Raw genomic sequence first — 14,959 nt, forward strand, 5'->3', positions numbered from 1 at the left:
GAGAGGGTTAATTTCGGAACCACTAGTTCTTATGACGACTCTAAAAATAGTCAACATTTTTCGATGCAGCATTATCCAAGGGTTGTCAAAAGGGGTCTTTCTCAGCACCGGGTGTGTAGACTGTAATTATTCGGTGAGCTGAGATCAAGCTGAAATGGACTAATTTAATGATGTCACAGAAACCCTCAGAGAAGCCGGCGCCATATTGAAGGCGTGGCCTAAAAGTGTGTAGGTGTTTGTAACCACTTTTATCGTGCCAATATGTTGCACAGATATCTATTCACCTTTTCGGAAGAGCTCTTGCAAATTACCGTCTTGGCTGCCTCATTATTTGGTGTCCTGATCCTGTCCATGCACCAAGAACCTTTGCTTATTTTTGAACAAAAATTAGGCCATCCTGAAGTGTCGGCTGTGCAGGCATGACATAATCACTTTTATGTAACGACAAGCAATGCGATGAAATGATTAGACGGTTTTTCCTTTTTGCTGCTATTTTTTAACACGCGTATACCGATATATCGGGAGCCAATTGTTCCCTTCTTACGCGACAACGCAGTAATGTCGCATTTACGATGCGCATAATGAGATGACCTAGAACCTTGCAAGGTTCTAACCACAGGTAGATACTAGACAACTACCACACTCCTCATTGCCCCTCAAGAAGAGAAATCAGTGCGAGTACGCACGATTTCAAATTGCTCTGCCGTTGAGCATGAGCGAGATATATCGAAAATCGGATCAGCTGTGTTTGACATACCGCCCGGAGTTGCCAAGGGTTGGTGAGATTGGCACATTTTTGTCTATGGATAAGTGAATACGTGAAACTACTTTTGGTTATATGGGTAAGCACGCATTAGTGCCATGGCTGACATATTCTTTTCATTCCTCTCTTCCAATACGATTTGACGAAGGTTATAGTTTGTCCTTCTTTAGCACGGGTCATGTGTACGGATAAGTTCCCGCAATACATTTTCAAATCGGGGCATTTTAGGATGGGTACTGCCTATTAGATATACTGTGGTTCTAACCAAGAAAACTATACACAGGAGGTGAGGCAAGTGTCCGGTGGGTGGGGCTTTTCAGTAAGGATAGCAGGTGTGTTCTGCGTATCATCATTGGTATTGGTTCCCATTTGTGTGATGAGATTGGTGGATCTGGCCGCGTTTGATACAAACATTTTTCAGCTTGGTGCCAAAATCAATCGTAGAAGGCGGCGATCCGGATCATATTCAAATGACACTTCCCCTTCCCTATTATATTTGTGTATGCATGTATTGGTTTTTAAGGTTTTGATTGTAAAACAAAACCTTATTAAAATCGGTTTACTGTCTGTCCGTCACACGCATTTTTCTCGGAGGCGGTTGTAGCGATTGGCACCAAATTTGGTAGAAAGGTGGGAACTGTGAACGCTCACACATATAGTGAGTTACATCCTTTTACAACGAATTTAAGGGGGGTCCCCATACATGCAAAGGAAGGGTGTAAATTTTTTTTTCATCAAATATAGTCATATGAGGTATCAAATTAAAGGTCTCGATTAGTACTTTTCGAAGCCAGTCTTAGTTTTGACATTTGCTGAAAAGGTGGGGGGTGCGGGGGGTTGAAAGTGGTCATTTTTTTAACGAACCCATTCTCAGAAACTACACAACCGAAAAATCTGAAAAAAATCAGGGGGCTGTCACTATATGGTGCCTAGGCTCCGAAATACCCTCCATACCGATACCTGTTCAAATAAAGTTAATAATAGTACATTACTATAATTTTTAGTAATTGACAGGAAAACCCCTCTTAAGTTCACCCTAGAATCACAAAATTTATATAAAAGTATAGGCTACAGCATAGGGGATGATCCTGCTAAATTTGGTGAAAATCGTACTACAGTCGAACCTGGATATAAGGAACTTGGATATAAGGAAAACTTCTTTAAATGGAACATTTTTTCGTGCACCTTCAATTTTCAAAGAAAAAATAACATTTTTCAATTTTTCGAACTTCTATATATGGAATAGAAAACCTCTTTATAAGGAATTCATTTTTTTTCCGGAGCCTCTATAAATGGAAATTTTTATGTTATTCAGTTGTCATGACCTCTATATATGGAATTTTCCCCTGAACGACAAAAAGGGAAGGTTTTTTTTTTTTCTTAGAATCGTGCAATTTTCTATTGTGACACGTTTTGAAATTTTTTGTTTATTCAAAGTTTAATTTGAAACTCGGTGATAGTGGTGACGATTCTTTCACTTGCAAATTAAACCTTTTACTGTTCCTTTGCCGCTATAACTTTTGTTTCTTTTAATAATAAAAAGCTGTCATGTCCGAAAACAAGAGAAAAAATTTAAGTTTAAGTGAGAAATTGAAATTGATAAAGGAGTTTGAAAACGGAAAAACTCGGAATGCAATATCCGCGGAATATTTCGTGCCGCTGTCGACATTGTGTCGTATTTTAAAAGAAAGCGACAAAATCAAACAAGAGTGTTCTGAAGGACATGGCAAAATAAAAAGAAATCGTAATTCGGAATATCCGAATCTGGAACAGTGTTTAGTGGAGTGGTTGAAACAGTGCCAAAGCAAGAATGTACCTGTAAATGGACCGATTTTGAAAGAAAAAGCTGAAGAATTTGCTAGGAAGTTGACGATTGGAGGTTTTTGCGCCAGCAACGGTTGGTTGGATGGCTTTAAAAAAAGAAATGATCTTATTTTTAAAAAAATTTCTGGTGAAAGTGGTGCTGTAGACATCAACGCATGTAGCCAGTGGATAAACGATCTTCCCGCTTTGCTGGGAGATTATTCTCCTAACGACATTTTCAATGCAGACGAAACAGGGCTCTTTTTTAAATGCTTGCCAGATAAGACCTTTACCTTTAAGGGAATTTCGTGTCATGGTGGGAAGTACAGCAAGGAACGTGTCACTATTCTTTTATGTGCGAACATGACTGGCACTGAGAAATTACCCGTTTTTCTTATCGGCAAGTCAAGGAAACCCAGATGTTTTGCAGGTGAGTAAAAGATTCTTCGTTCGCTGTTACTGTATAAATGACATTAACAGAATAAAGGTTATGAGTCGATAGTTAAAATACTATAGATTTTTTTCTGTTTTAGGCGTGATAACTCTTCCTGTTGAATACAAAAACAATAGCAAAGCATGGATGACTGCAGCACTTTTTTCGGAATGGCTTAAGAAAATCGATATTCAGATGCGCCTCGAAAATAGGAAAATTTTACTTTTTATCGATAATTGTACTGCCCATTACAGCTCAGATGAACTACAACACATAAAAGTTGTCTACCTACCTCCAAACTCCACCAGCAAGCTGCAGCCCCTAGATCAGGGAGTGATTCAAAATTTTAAAATTAATTATCGTCGGGAGGTTGTTCGCCATATTTTAACAAATCTCGAAAGCAACGGTAGCTTGGAAATAAACGTTCTCATCGCAATGAGATTTGTGAAAAAAGCATGGTTATCTGTAACCCAGACCACTATAGCTAATTGTTTTAGGAAAGCAGGGTTCAGGATAAATGGTTTACAAGAGCCCCAATATTCCGAATGGGACTCTTCACATGAGGAGTTACGGCCTTCATTCCAAGAGTGGTCTGAATTAACTTCCAATGCCGGTGAGAGGGTACCTAGCTTCGAAGATTATGTAAACGTCGATGAAAATATCGAGGTTACAGGAGAGCAAACAGTCGACGACATTGTGAGCACCCTCCAAATGTGTGACACCAATGAAAACGATAGTGATGAAGATCACGGCGATACTTTTGAAATAAAACTTGTAAAGAAGAGGGAAGCGTTAGAGGCACTGCATACTTTAACAAAATTTTTTGAACAGCGTGAAACCGAACCAAAGATATTCGAAAATATTATCGCTCTTGAAAGAAACGTTGAAAATGTGGTCACTGATAAACAAACAAAAATATTTGATTTTTTCAAAACTTAATATCTATGAGATAGACACTCATTCCATTTATGTATTCGACTGATTACAGTGACGACTTATGAAATAAAGAATCTTTGATATTGATATACTCTTTTTAATTTTATTTATCATGCGGATTATTTATTTGTATTTAAATGAAAACTCAAAGTTGCTGTAATACTAAATACACCAGGTGATTTTAAAAACCTGGATAAAAGGAATTTTTTGCTGAAAGCCTCTGTATAAGGAAAACTGGATAAATGGAAAACTTGTTTATAAGGAATTTAAGTGAGTTTCCCTTGCAATTCCTTATATCCAGGTTCGACTGTATTACTAACAAAGTAATACTAGGTCAAAGCTGTCGCTTCTCTGCAAATTGGCTATTTTCACATAATATATGCATATTTATTTAGTGTCAATCGGTGTCATCGTTTCTGAAAAAAGGGGCGTATAACAGACAATAAACCGATTTTAGTAAGGTTTTGTTTTCGTCCGGATAGCTCAGTGGTTAGAGCACTAGGCTGTCATACGGAAGGTCGCGGTTCAAATCTCACTGGTGGCAGTGGAATTTGCATCGTGATTTGACGTCGGATACCAGTCGACTCAGCTGTGAATGAGTACCTGAGTCAAATCAGGGTAACAATCTCGGGCGAGCGCAATGCTGACCACATTGCCTCCTACTGTATTGTAGTGTACCGTTACGGTCTTGAATGAAGTGCTCTAACACACTTCAAGGCCCTGATCCAATATGGATTGTTGCGCCAACGATTATTATTATATGCATATTTTACGTGCTACATGCTAATGGGACAAATGCGGACCCAAATCTCTTTATAAAAGAAATACACAAAACCTTTCATACCTGAAGCGTCTAGCTTCCGGTTTGCCGACTTGTTTATATTATAATTGGTTCCTTAGTTACATGGACTCGCACGCACAGAAGTGAAACTACGATACATAATAAATTAAAATTTGCACAGAAAGCCTTGCGGTTCTGACTCGGCCTTAAGGTTAAGGTTTAAGGTTTTGCGTAAACACAAAACCTTTTGTTTGTTTTGTGTAAACACAAAATCTTATAAAATCGGTTTACTGTCTGTCCGTCACACGCATTTTTCTCAGAGATGGCTACAGCGATTGACACCAAATTTGGTAGAAAGCTAGGAACTCTGAATGCTCACGCATACAGTGGATTTCATCCTTTTGCAACGAATTTAAGGGCGGGTCTCCATACATGCAAAAGGGGGGTGTAATTTTTTTTCATTAAATATAGTCATGTGGGGTATCAAATTAAAGGTCTCGGTTAGTACTCCTCGAGGCCGGTCTTAGTTTTAACATTTGTTGAAAAGGTGGGGAGTGCGGGGGGTTTGAAAGTAATCATTTTTCAAGGGGGCCATTCTCAGAAACTACCCAACCGAAAAATCTGAAAAAAAATCAGGAGGCTGCCACTATATGGTGCCTGGGCTCCGAAATACCGTCCATACTTATATCTGTACAAATAAAGTTATTAATAGTATATTATTTTAATTATTAGTAATTGGCTGCAGAACCCCCCTTATGTTCATGCTAGCACCACGAAATTTCGCAACAATATAGAGCATGATCTGGCCAAGTTTGGTGGAAATCGCACTATAAAATTGTCACTTTTTTGGAAATTCTCAAATAATATATGCATATATTACGTGCTACGTACTGAGAAATACAAAAAAACCTTTTGTACCTGAAGCTGAAGTTTTACGTTACGTGACGTTTCCGCTCAATGAGATGAACTCAATAACCAATCGTAACAAGCATGCGTTCAGTTCCGACGATTTCAAGGATTGAACGATTACTTTTCAAACGGAATATTTCTACTACCATATTGTTCATCATTCTCCTTCGGCCGGCCCTCATAAGGTATATAGACAAGTAGATAGGTAATTTCGGTGTCGTTGTCAATTTCTATCATTTGCAACTTTTAATGAATTATGATTTGAACCAGAGAAATACTAACCGCCACTCTATGTTCTTACGACAATCGTAAATGGTATACGTAGAACTTCACGTGACACCGTCTTACGGTGACACTTCATTATCCGCATCATAAATGCGGCATTAGGCAACAAACACGGTTTCTTGGGAGACCTGTCATCAAGAGAGGCCAGGTAGTATTTAATATAGGGGAGTAGCTCCAACTGAACTTCATTTATCCTTTTGTCTGGCGATGCGATTAAACCGTAGCGATAATTATTTGGATATTAGTACTTACCAGCGTTATTGGAAAAAAACCATTTTTTTGGATTTGATAATTTAGCGTTTCTGATTTTTACAGATATTTGTTCTACAAACAGGGATACTTACATTAAAATGTCACTTTCACCTTATCACAGCAGTTTCGCAAAAAAATTCAAGAACCAATGGTCGGGAATTTGTATGATTAATTTATTAATCCCATTCTATGTATGAAATAACATTTACAGTTCGTCTTTTGTAACTGATTAGAATATTTGATGTGATTCAAAAAAACGCTACTCCTCCCTCGAAATCCCCGCGGTTGACATTTTACAGGGTCTTATCGAATAGGAATTCGCCGATTTCTCCGTGCTTGCTCATCATCTTCTTGAGTGTCGACAATTTTCCAGCCAACTCACGTTGACCCTTGTATTGCTCCTCTAGGTAGACACCAGTCAAATAGTCAACAAGCTGAAAGTGGGAATTAACAGTACATAAAAGCAACTCCCATCAAATCAACGTAATATTAATCTCACATGATAATCGTTGAATTTAGGGACGTTTTCGCATTTAATAATCACATCCCGAATGCTTTTCGTCACATTAGCTTCTAGGTTCAAGGCGTCAGTGAGGGCCTCAACACCATTTGCCCAAGTCTGCTTCTCTATACCCTGATTATAAGTGAATGCGAGAGGTTTTATTCGATTCGAAATAGTCACTACGAAATTGTAAGGGAAATCTACAAAGTACTTACCGGGAACGTAATCAAATTGGTGACGCTGTCCGTCAACTGACCACGCATAGAAAGGTATTCAATCAAATGTTGGGCATGCTCGCGTTCTTCCTTGGCAGCTTTGAAGAAATGTTCGGCAAAGCCTGGGCGGTTAACGGTGTCACGGGAGAAATAAGCGGCCATGGCTAAGTAGACATATGACGCTTTCACTTCCTCCTGAATTTGCGCCCGCATTGAATTGACGCATGGTGATTTCATATCAATCCATTCTGTCGGAAGATTTGGGGCGGCGAAGCTGCCTGTAAATTTAAACAAATGTCGTTTTTTATCAAGGTGTAGATTACGAACCCGACAATTTCTGTAACGTGGGAAAGTTGGGTATTTGTGCATAAAATGCTTTGATGAGCAAATAATATCAACTTTGACGGTAACGAAATAATTATCTCCCTCCTAAACACAAAGCAAAATTAAATCCCAGTTTTAGGGGGATATGGATAGAGTTATTGACAGCGATGATGTTTATCTTACAAAAAGCAACTTTATCTCGCCGATATCGCTTGGTTCCAAGTGTGCATTATCAGAGAGACCAGCAATTGATTGATGTTTTCTAGGCAATGATTGCGTGATTTGGAGTTTAGTTCTTGTTGCTAATGTAAAATTCCACGTACAAATTATTGTGAAACTCATTAATCTTTAAATTCTTTAAGACTTTTAATGGCATTGGTAGTCAGACATGTGTTAAAAATTTGAGTCAATAAGCGAAAGAATGACCGACACAACAAAATCGGATAGGTTGAAATGGTTTCTGCCGAAAAGCACAACTTTCTGAATTTATTTGTGATATTTTCCATTGTTTATAGGGTAACGAATTAGAAATGTTTCAAGCAGATAAAGAGTGTTACAAGGTTACATTTATAGATCGCGACGGGTAGTACCTTTAGCTCCTAAGATTGAACAAGATGGATTTTGGATTTGGAATTTTTGGAATTCGAGAGGTTTAGATTTGAAAGGATTTATCGTTCTATTAATAATAATAATCGTTGGCGCAACAATCCATATTGGATCAGGGCCTTGAAGTGTGTTAGAGCACTTCATTCAAGACCGTAACGGTACACTAGGAGGCAATGTGGTCAGCATTGCGCTCGCCCGAGATTATTACCCTGATTTGACTCAGGTACTCATTCACAGCTGAGTCGACTGGTATCCGACGTCAAGTCACGATACAAATCCCACTGCCACCAGCGAGATTTGAACCGCGGCCTTCCGTATGACAACCCAGTGCTCTAACCACTGAGCTATCCGGACATCGGTTATCGTTCTATTAACTTACGGAATCTGGAGAGAATTCAGCAAACCAAAATTCTAAATGACTTTGAAGTTATAGCCTTTAAAGTATCCATGACTCTACTGAAGGAAGAGCGCCAACTGTTTTATAATCTCTCTCTTCTGATGTTTTGGGCGATTAACTGTTATGTATATCGATATATGTATGCATACATTTGGTGTACAGGTATATACCAATCAAAAAAATATACACAGGACGTAAAAGTACTTAGACAAGCCTTGAATTTTTACAGGACAAAAAAGATGAAACCCGGTGGGCGGGACTTTTCAATCAAGGTCGCCTTTGCGGCCTGAGCATCTTAATTGGTATTGGTTCCCAATTGTGTGATGGTGTTAACGTACGTGGCTGCATGGTATAGAAATTTTCCAACTTGATGCCAAAATGAATTGTAGAAAGCGGCGATCCGAATGCCGCAATGTCGCTTTAAAAATTTCTTATTGATTGTATACACATGGTTACATGGATTTGCACACATGGAAGTGATAGAGAAACACGACACATAATACATTAGAAGATGCAACGCCCTGCAATCTTCACCCCGCCTAAAACCAGATAATTCACTTTTTGCCCTGCCTTTTCTTTCTGGTTTCGCCTTCTGTGTATAGTCTTCATGATACCGGCCTTTATGAGGAAACTGAAACAATACAATATGTAACGGGAAACGCTGAATAGCTGTAAGTATTTACAATGATCGATTCGTAGGCTTAGATTTTAAATAGTCGCACCATTTTGATTTTTTTCAGATTTTTCGTTCTCAAACGGAACCTGTTATACTTTTCGGGTAATACATTTTCAGAACTCAATCCCCTATGTTTCACATAATATCAGAAGTAAGATAAGTTACATACAAAATCTTAAAAATTAAATTTATCCAATAATGTAGGCGCATAAAGAGTCTTGTTTACGATGAGCATGAGAGCCCGTGTCTGGATCGACATGTTGGTCGAGTGTCCTTTTTTGTGACGAGAAACAATTCAATTTAGACGACTTCAATGGGCTCGGGTGTTATAATTTGCGCAAGCAGCCCGTAATATCAAGTAAGCGTTAAATAGATGACGATCGAGTCGTGTTATGAGTAGGAACTGAATTCAATGGGAAAACCAATGTTATGGGCGAAAATTGCGAATAGAATTGGCATTTTTCAATGGAATAATGCTCCGGTTATACCGCTCACGTCGTGCGCCAATATTTTGGCCAGTGAGCACTCGACGTTCTTCCGATTCCAAGAACTTGAACATAGTCAAAAACGTGCGAGGAAAATTATGAATCTTAGTTTACCCCGGATAGTTTGTAATAGTAAATGATCTTAAAAATGCGATGAGGGAAGTGATGGTCGAAAATCGATTAAAATTACATCCGCAATTTGATTTTCTCTTTCCCGCAATGGATGTGTGAAATGCTGACCAACTAAGGCTCACTACTCACTATTGACGGCTATGCATTCCAACTTCGAAAGTATCCTATGGTACTCATGGGTCGCATAATTTCGCCATCGCGAGCAGCTTTTTTATATGGATTAGTCTTCAGATTATTATTGTATTTTATATTGCCCGCCTATTGAAGTACAAAATACCCAATATAAGAAAGTAAAGTGCTCTTTCTAGTTATTTTTCTCATTTTTGGTCCCATGTCTAATTTTATTACGGGACGCTTCCCCAGACGACTGTTAGAAATGATAGAAAATTTATTTAAAAGTATAAAAGCAATTTGCGAACGTTGATTTGTGAAAAAATGACTGACTGTTGGCAATCCACCATCGAACAGAAAGATATTTGTGACCGGATTCAAGAGCAAAAACATAATAAATACCTTTGAAAAAATACCATTTTAAATAAATGTTACCCCATGCGGTTTTGTATGTGCCTTATTAAGATCGATTCAACGCCTGTCTATCTGTCACATCCTCAGAAAAGGCTGAACCGATTACCACCAAATTTGGTGAGGTGTTCTGTGAAGCCTTTTGCAAATAGCAAATGGCGCCATTTTGTATTGAGTTTGAGAGGGGCTCGCTATGCACGCGAAAGGGGAGTGTACATTCTTTTTTCAAAGAACATGGTCATGTGGGGTATCAAATGAAAAGGCTCGATTTTATTTCTGATATTGGATGAAATATATTAGAGTGAGCGTTCAAAATGTGTGTCCCAAAAGCTCTGGAATAAATCACAATGGCGCATCTATACGAAATCTAGGCCTCAAAATACATCCCATCCCGATACCTTCTCAAATAAAGTTATAAATATTGCATATTTTAGAAATTTACCGGAAAACCCTCTTAAGTTCATCCCGGAAGTACAAAATTTGGCATTGGTATACGGGATAATATAAGGTATGATGACAGGGAGGTGTTGAGTTGGTAGTCCGCCAGCGTGCTGTTGCGGGAGTCCAACACTCTGTGCGTAAACGCATTCACCTACCCTACTCCCAAAAAAAAAAAAATATAAGGTATAACGAAAAGAGAAATTCCATTACTATTAATAAAGTTATAGAAGTTACATGCTAAGATGATATATGACGTCGTCAACATATAAAATGAACTTATATGAACGGCGGGGTCCTTAGGGACATGTTAGTTTTCCTTTTTTAGATGTTTGCATATCAGTATCAATTACTTGAGACAGACATGTGTACGTTAGTACGAGTGGTATTTACTTTAAGTACATGTACGTACGCTTTTGTGCACGGGATAAAATGAGTTAGATTAATTTAGATGGACATTTGTTTATTCAGGGCGATTACAACATTTATCTTTGATATGTATGTATGTATGTATATCTGGAGTTTAGCAATTTGTGAAGGAATATTTTGCATTTTTAGCTATGTACGAATGGGAAACTGTGTACAAGAGTTCCTCATATAAATGAACACAAGACCTTTATATCCGAGGCATCCAGCTCCCGGTATCTCGGCTTGTTCAAGACGTAGACGAGGCAACGAGAACAATCTACCTAAGAATAAATAGTTGCAGCGTGGAAAAAACGGCAAGCACTGAACAACTACAACCAACTACCGCTTTGTGTATCTGAATTGTATACCATATATGATCAAGCGAGCATTCCCAGACGACCTCCTGAAACAATTATGCAAATAGGAGGAAGACCACCTGGGAAGCCGCGGAATGGCACAAGGCCGGTTAAGAGCTGCTAACCTTTTCGTGAATTACTCGGGACGTCAAGGACAGAAATGTTTCCAAGACTATATTTAAGGTGGCCATGATGGAAAACGATTGTTCAATGTGCATGGAAGACTCGGAAAAGAAAATTGAAGCATTTATTTCCATTAAATGGCGACTATCTCGAATTTCATTAACAATTTCCACGTCTTTTTTGACAGAATATAGATCATCAACCGCTAATTCTGACGTCCACAATTAACTGTTTTTATGGTCGGTAGTCCCTGCTAACGGTAAATTTTGAACTCGGACGACAAACCTTGGCAAGCCCTGTTCCCACGAGCTGCTATCACCCATTGCTTTGATTTTAATGGGTTTAGTCTCAAACGATGCAAATGAGCTTCTCACATACATAGAGGATTATGACGCTGACCAGCACAGTGCAAAAATTGACATGTAGCTCGGATGGAAGAACCTTTTGCAAACTGCAGCGATACGGACAGAAACAATGGTTTGATATGCTAAATGGTAACTGAGGAGTCTATCTAATCCTCCTGGATCCAACCTAGAAAGTGATAATCCCGACTTACAAGTCAGCCCAGCAATTAAACGGGGAAAGAAAAAAAAAGGGACTGTAGGAATGGAGACAGCCGATCGATGCAGATTCAACGATTTGGACAAGTGCGTGCGTTTCTCCACGTAAGACAAATTCGTAGTGGTCTCCATTGAAATGTTGGAGAAGCAACAAGTATGGAACTCGTTAAACCTATAAGTGTAACGATTGCATTTCCGGTGGTTTGCTTAGCGGTCATTTTATTTTGATTTATTTAAATGGAATTTGGACTGTTCACACTGTACGCCCATAGCGAGTATGTTTACAAGAAAACAAAGCTTGCACACATCGCGCGAACGGCACAGATCCGAACAAAACAAAGGACACCACTACCTTCACACACTCAATACAAACAAGGTTTATCGAACTGCGAAATTGTTAGGGCATAGCTCGCAGTTCCGAAGATTTCAGTTAGTTGGCCTCCACAGGATATCGCCAAAAACCTAATTTCAAAGTAAATTATGTGACCACAAAATTCCCAACTTACATTGCAGGCTTCCGTAAGCCATTGCGGCGGAGCACAAAACGAGAACGGCGACGAAAAACTTCATTTTGGACGAGACCTTTGTTCAAGAAATTGACTCAAAAATGTTATCACTTGTGCGAACTAAATGTCCTAATTCAATGGATGTCACACGCGAAAATCGCAACGCAAATTTGGCAATATTTCTCGGGCACAGGTTTCTCAGCGACTGTCAGCCTTTACACTCACTGGCGTAGAAGGCGGTCGGGAAATGTTTTTAAGGACTGGCGTTTGAGAACGCTTAGTTAAACAGTACTGCGCCTATTCGGAGCACGATTCAACTTTTAAATATTTCGAAAACGACTTCACGATCTGCACTGCGTATCAAAGAGATTGCAATTATCGAAAACACTTCACACGGCACCGATTGGAATGGCGACTCGCTTTGCATATGGCGCACGACGACAAGACGGGAACCAGTCGGTCAGCTGATTAGGACACATACACCACGACGAATTCTAGTTAATCTCGTACATTGCTGCTCAATGCAATCTGATTCATCGCTGTAGTTGCCAGACCAAAAGTGTTTAGTACGCCTAGGAAAATTCCCCGATTCCACTGTTCTTTCTCAGAAATAGACACTATTTGGAATTTTCCCGTTAATATCTTCAAATTACGTCATTAATGCACTAGGAAGACCCCTTTATGTATCAGGAGATACATATTTGTTTTGCACCCGGTTATGTGCTATTTGGTCTGACGTGTATAAATGAAATGGCGCCCTCCCTTGGTATTGGCTGACTTTGCGGCCATATTGCATCATCACAATTTCACAAGTGCGTGACTAATCGAATTTTCTCGACCCAGAAATGTACGCATTTGTTGTGGCAATTCAACCTGGTAATTCCGTTGTTTGGCTTAGGTCGTGTGTCGCGTTTTGCTTGAAAGGCATGTCATGTCGGTGTGCATAATGTTTGTAGTGTGTGTGTCGGCTGATAAAGTGGATCGCCATTGTGTCGGACATATTCTGTTTTCCTATCGAGTGCAAAAGCAAACGTCGTCATCTCCATTCGTGTTCGAAGATTATTGTTGATAAGTTGTGCTGCACTAGCAAATAAATTAGTTTCGCGCAGAAGATCGGTCGCCATTATCACTTTGGAAAGTGTCCGGTAATTTCCAATCTTAAACTCAATAAAAATCGGGAATTTCAGCCCCAGTGAGAGCTAAATCCAAGGTACACATTGCTGTCAAGGAGAAAAGTTTCCGTACAAAAACAAAAGTCCTCGCGTTGTGTTCGATTCAGTGAACTTAGTTTTAAACATTTCTTTTGTTCTGCGTTCACAGATTTTTAATCAACATGAAAGCCTTTGTCGCAGTTACGTTAGCCACCCTTTTAGCGGTCGTATATGGCGCAGACGTCGATGTGTGCCACAGTAGCGTGTTGACCGCTTGCGACGGGCGGGAAGGAGGTGAGTGGGGGTTTCTGGACCTCTTTTCGCATGTTTTATCATTCTGCCTTTCTAGGGGAGGTTGCTTGCAACTCTTTGCACGGAGGTTTCAAACATGCCGAGAGGGACATGCAATCGTACGTGAATTCGCAACTTGCAACATCATATGACTACTTGCTCCTGTCTACCCACTTCAACTCCTACCAGAAACACCGACCAGGCTTCGAGAAGCTGTTCAAGGAGCTCTCTGACAAAGCCTGGGATAATGCTGTGAACCTCATTAAAAAAATTACGCAAAGAGGCGGTGTCACAAATCTTAATGAGAAGCACGAAATTCCATCAACTATTTCTCGTGGCAAGCAACCAAGTCTGGAAGTTGATGAACTCCACTCATTGGCCCTGGCTCTGGATTCTGAAAAGAAATTGGCTGGCGATGCTCAACGTATTCACCGCCGCATTTCCCGATTGGACAAGGAAGAACATTACGATCCTGAAGTCAGTCACTTCATAGAGGAGAAGTTCCTGGAGGAACAAGCCAGCACCATCCGTAAACTTTCTGGGTATGCCAATGATTTGGCTAAGCTCGTGAGCGTTCCGGATCCTTCACTCAGCGTTTATTTGTTTGACGAGTATCTTCAAAAACAATAAATGGACGGTGTTCGCCAACCTAGGGATTATTTTTCGAGGATTCCCTTCTAGCTATATCGTTTTGAAAATTTTTGTGTAGACACGGAAATTATATGTTTAACTTCAATTCATTATTTTGTGATAGAAGTATCTGAAATAAAAATTATTCATTAAAGGCAACTGCTTTTCAGAAGTTACTAAACATTATTTTTCTTATGGAATAGTGGTTCTACAGCTGTGCCGTATGGAATTTAAATTCATTGAGGGTGGGTAGAGCGGTGCGGATGGGTTTATATCAAGTGGTGTCTTTGTTCGCATTAGACAGTGTGCCGTTCACGGTGGTTTGAGGGAAATTGGTCCGCGGAATCGACACTACCTTATTAGCGTTACAGATTTATAGCGTTTTCCATGGATAGTGTCAAAAAGCTTAACTATCCCAGCAAAATCATAATTTTCCACTCCTTGAATCATCTAGTGCTGGATTTGATTTTCGGAA

General features: G+C 39.5%; 2 protein-coding genes across 4 annotated transcripts; one reads left to right on the forward strand and one right to left on the reverse strand.

Moving 5' to 3' along the window:
- Positions 1 to 6,316: 6,316 nt before the first annotated feature.
- On the reverse strand, positions 6,317 to 12,788 carry LOC119652654 (ferritin subunit). The gene is made up of 4 exons (XM_038056906.1): positions 12,413 to 12,788; positions 6,880 to 7,157; positions 6,662 to 6,796; positions 6,317 to 6,596 (listed from the first exon to the last, which is right to left on the reverse strand). Exons 1-4 carry the CDS (start codon positions 12,474 to 12,476, stop codon positions 6,456 to 6,458), a joined length of 618 nt encoding a protein of 205 aa, XP_037912834.1. The 5' UTR covers positions 12,477 to 12,788; the 3' UTR covers positions 6,317 to 6,455.
- Positions 12,789 to 13,426: 638 nt separating this feature from the next.
- Positions 13,427 to 14,643, forward strand: LOC119652653 (ferritin heavy polypeptide-like 17). Of its 3 annotated transcripts, none has more exons than XM_038056904.1 (3): positions 13,427 to 13,667; positions 13,733 to 13,857; positions 13,913 to 14,643. In XM_038056904.1, the coding sequence occupies exons 2-3, from the start codon at positions 13,746 to 13,748 to the stop codon at positions 14,482 to 14,484; spliced, it is 684 nt and encodes a 227-aa protein (XP_037912832.1). In that variant the 5' UTR covers positions 13,427 to 13,667; positions 13,733 to 13,745; the 3' UTR covers positions 14,485 to 14,643. The 3 variants fall into 3 exon arrangements, with proteins under 3 accessions (XP_037912832.1, XP_037912831.1, XP_037912833.1); XM_038056903.1 differs by having other exon boundaries at positions 13,430 to 13,622; XM_038056905.1 differs by having other exon boundaries at positions 13,430 to 13,557.
- The last annotated feature ends 316 nt before the right edge of the window (positions 14,644 to 14,959 follow it).

Source organism: Hermetia illucens, chromosome 3, assembly GCF_905115235.1.
Source record: "Hermetia illucens chromosome 3, iHerIll2.2.curated.20191125, whole genome shotgun sequence".
NCBI lineage: Eukaryota > Metazoa > Arthropoda > Insecta > Diptera > Stratiomyidae > Hermetia > Hermetia illucens.

What these genes read in the sequence shown, in the direction of transcription:
- LOC119652654 (XM_038056906.1), bottom strand. Translation starts at nt 12,476, where the DNA reads ATGAAGTTTTTCGTCGCCGTTCTCGTTTTGTGCTCCGCCGCAATGGCT. An exon ending in CCAATTTGATTACGTTCCCG is followed by an intron (nt 6,797 to 6,879) that starts GTAAGTACTTTG and finishes ACTTATAATCAG; the next exon opens with GGTATAGAGAAGCAGACTTG. An exon ending in CTAAATTCAACGATTATCAT is followed by an intron (nt 6,597 to 6,661) that starts GTGAGATTAATA and finishes TCCCACTTTCAG; the next exon opens with CTTGTTGACTATTTGACTGG.
- LOC119652653 (XM_038056904.1), top strand. Translation starts at nt 13,746, where the DNA reads ATGAAAGCCTTTGTCGCAGTTACGTTAGCCACCCTTTTAGCGGTCGTA. An exon ending in TTGCGACGGGCGGGAAGGAG is followed by an intron (nt 13,858 to 13,912) that starts GTGAGTGGGGGT and finishes CTGCCTTTCTAG; the next exon opens with GGGAGGTTGCTTGCAACTCT.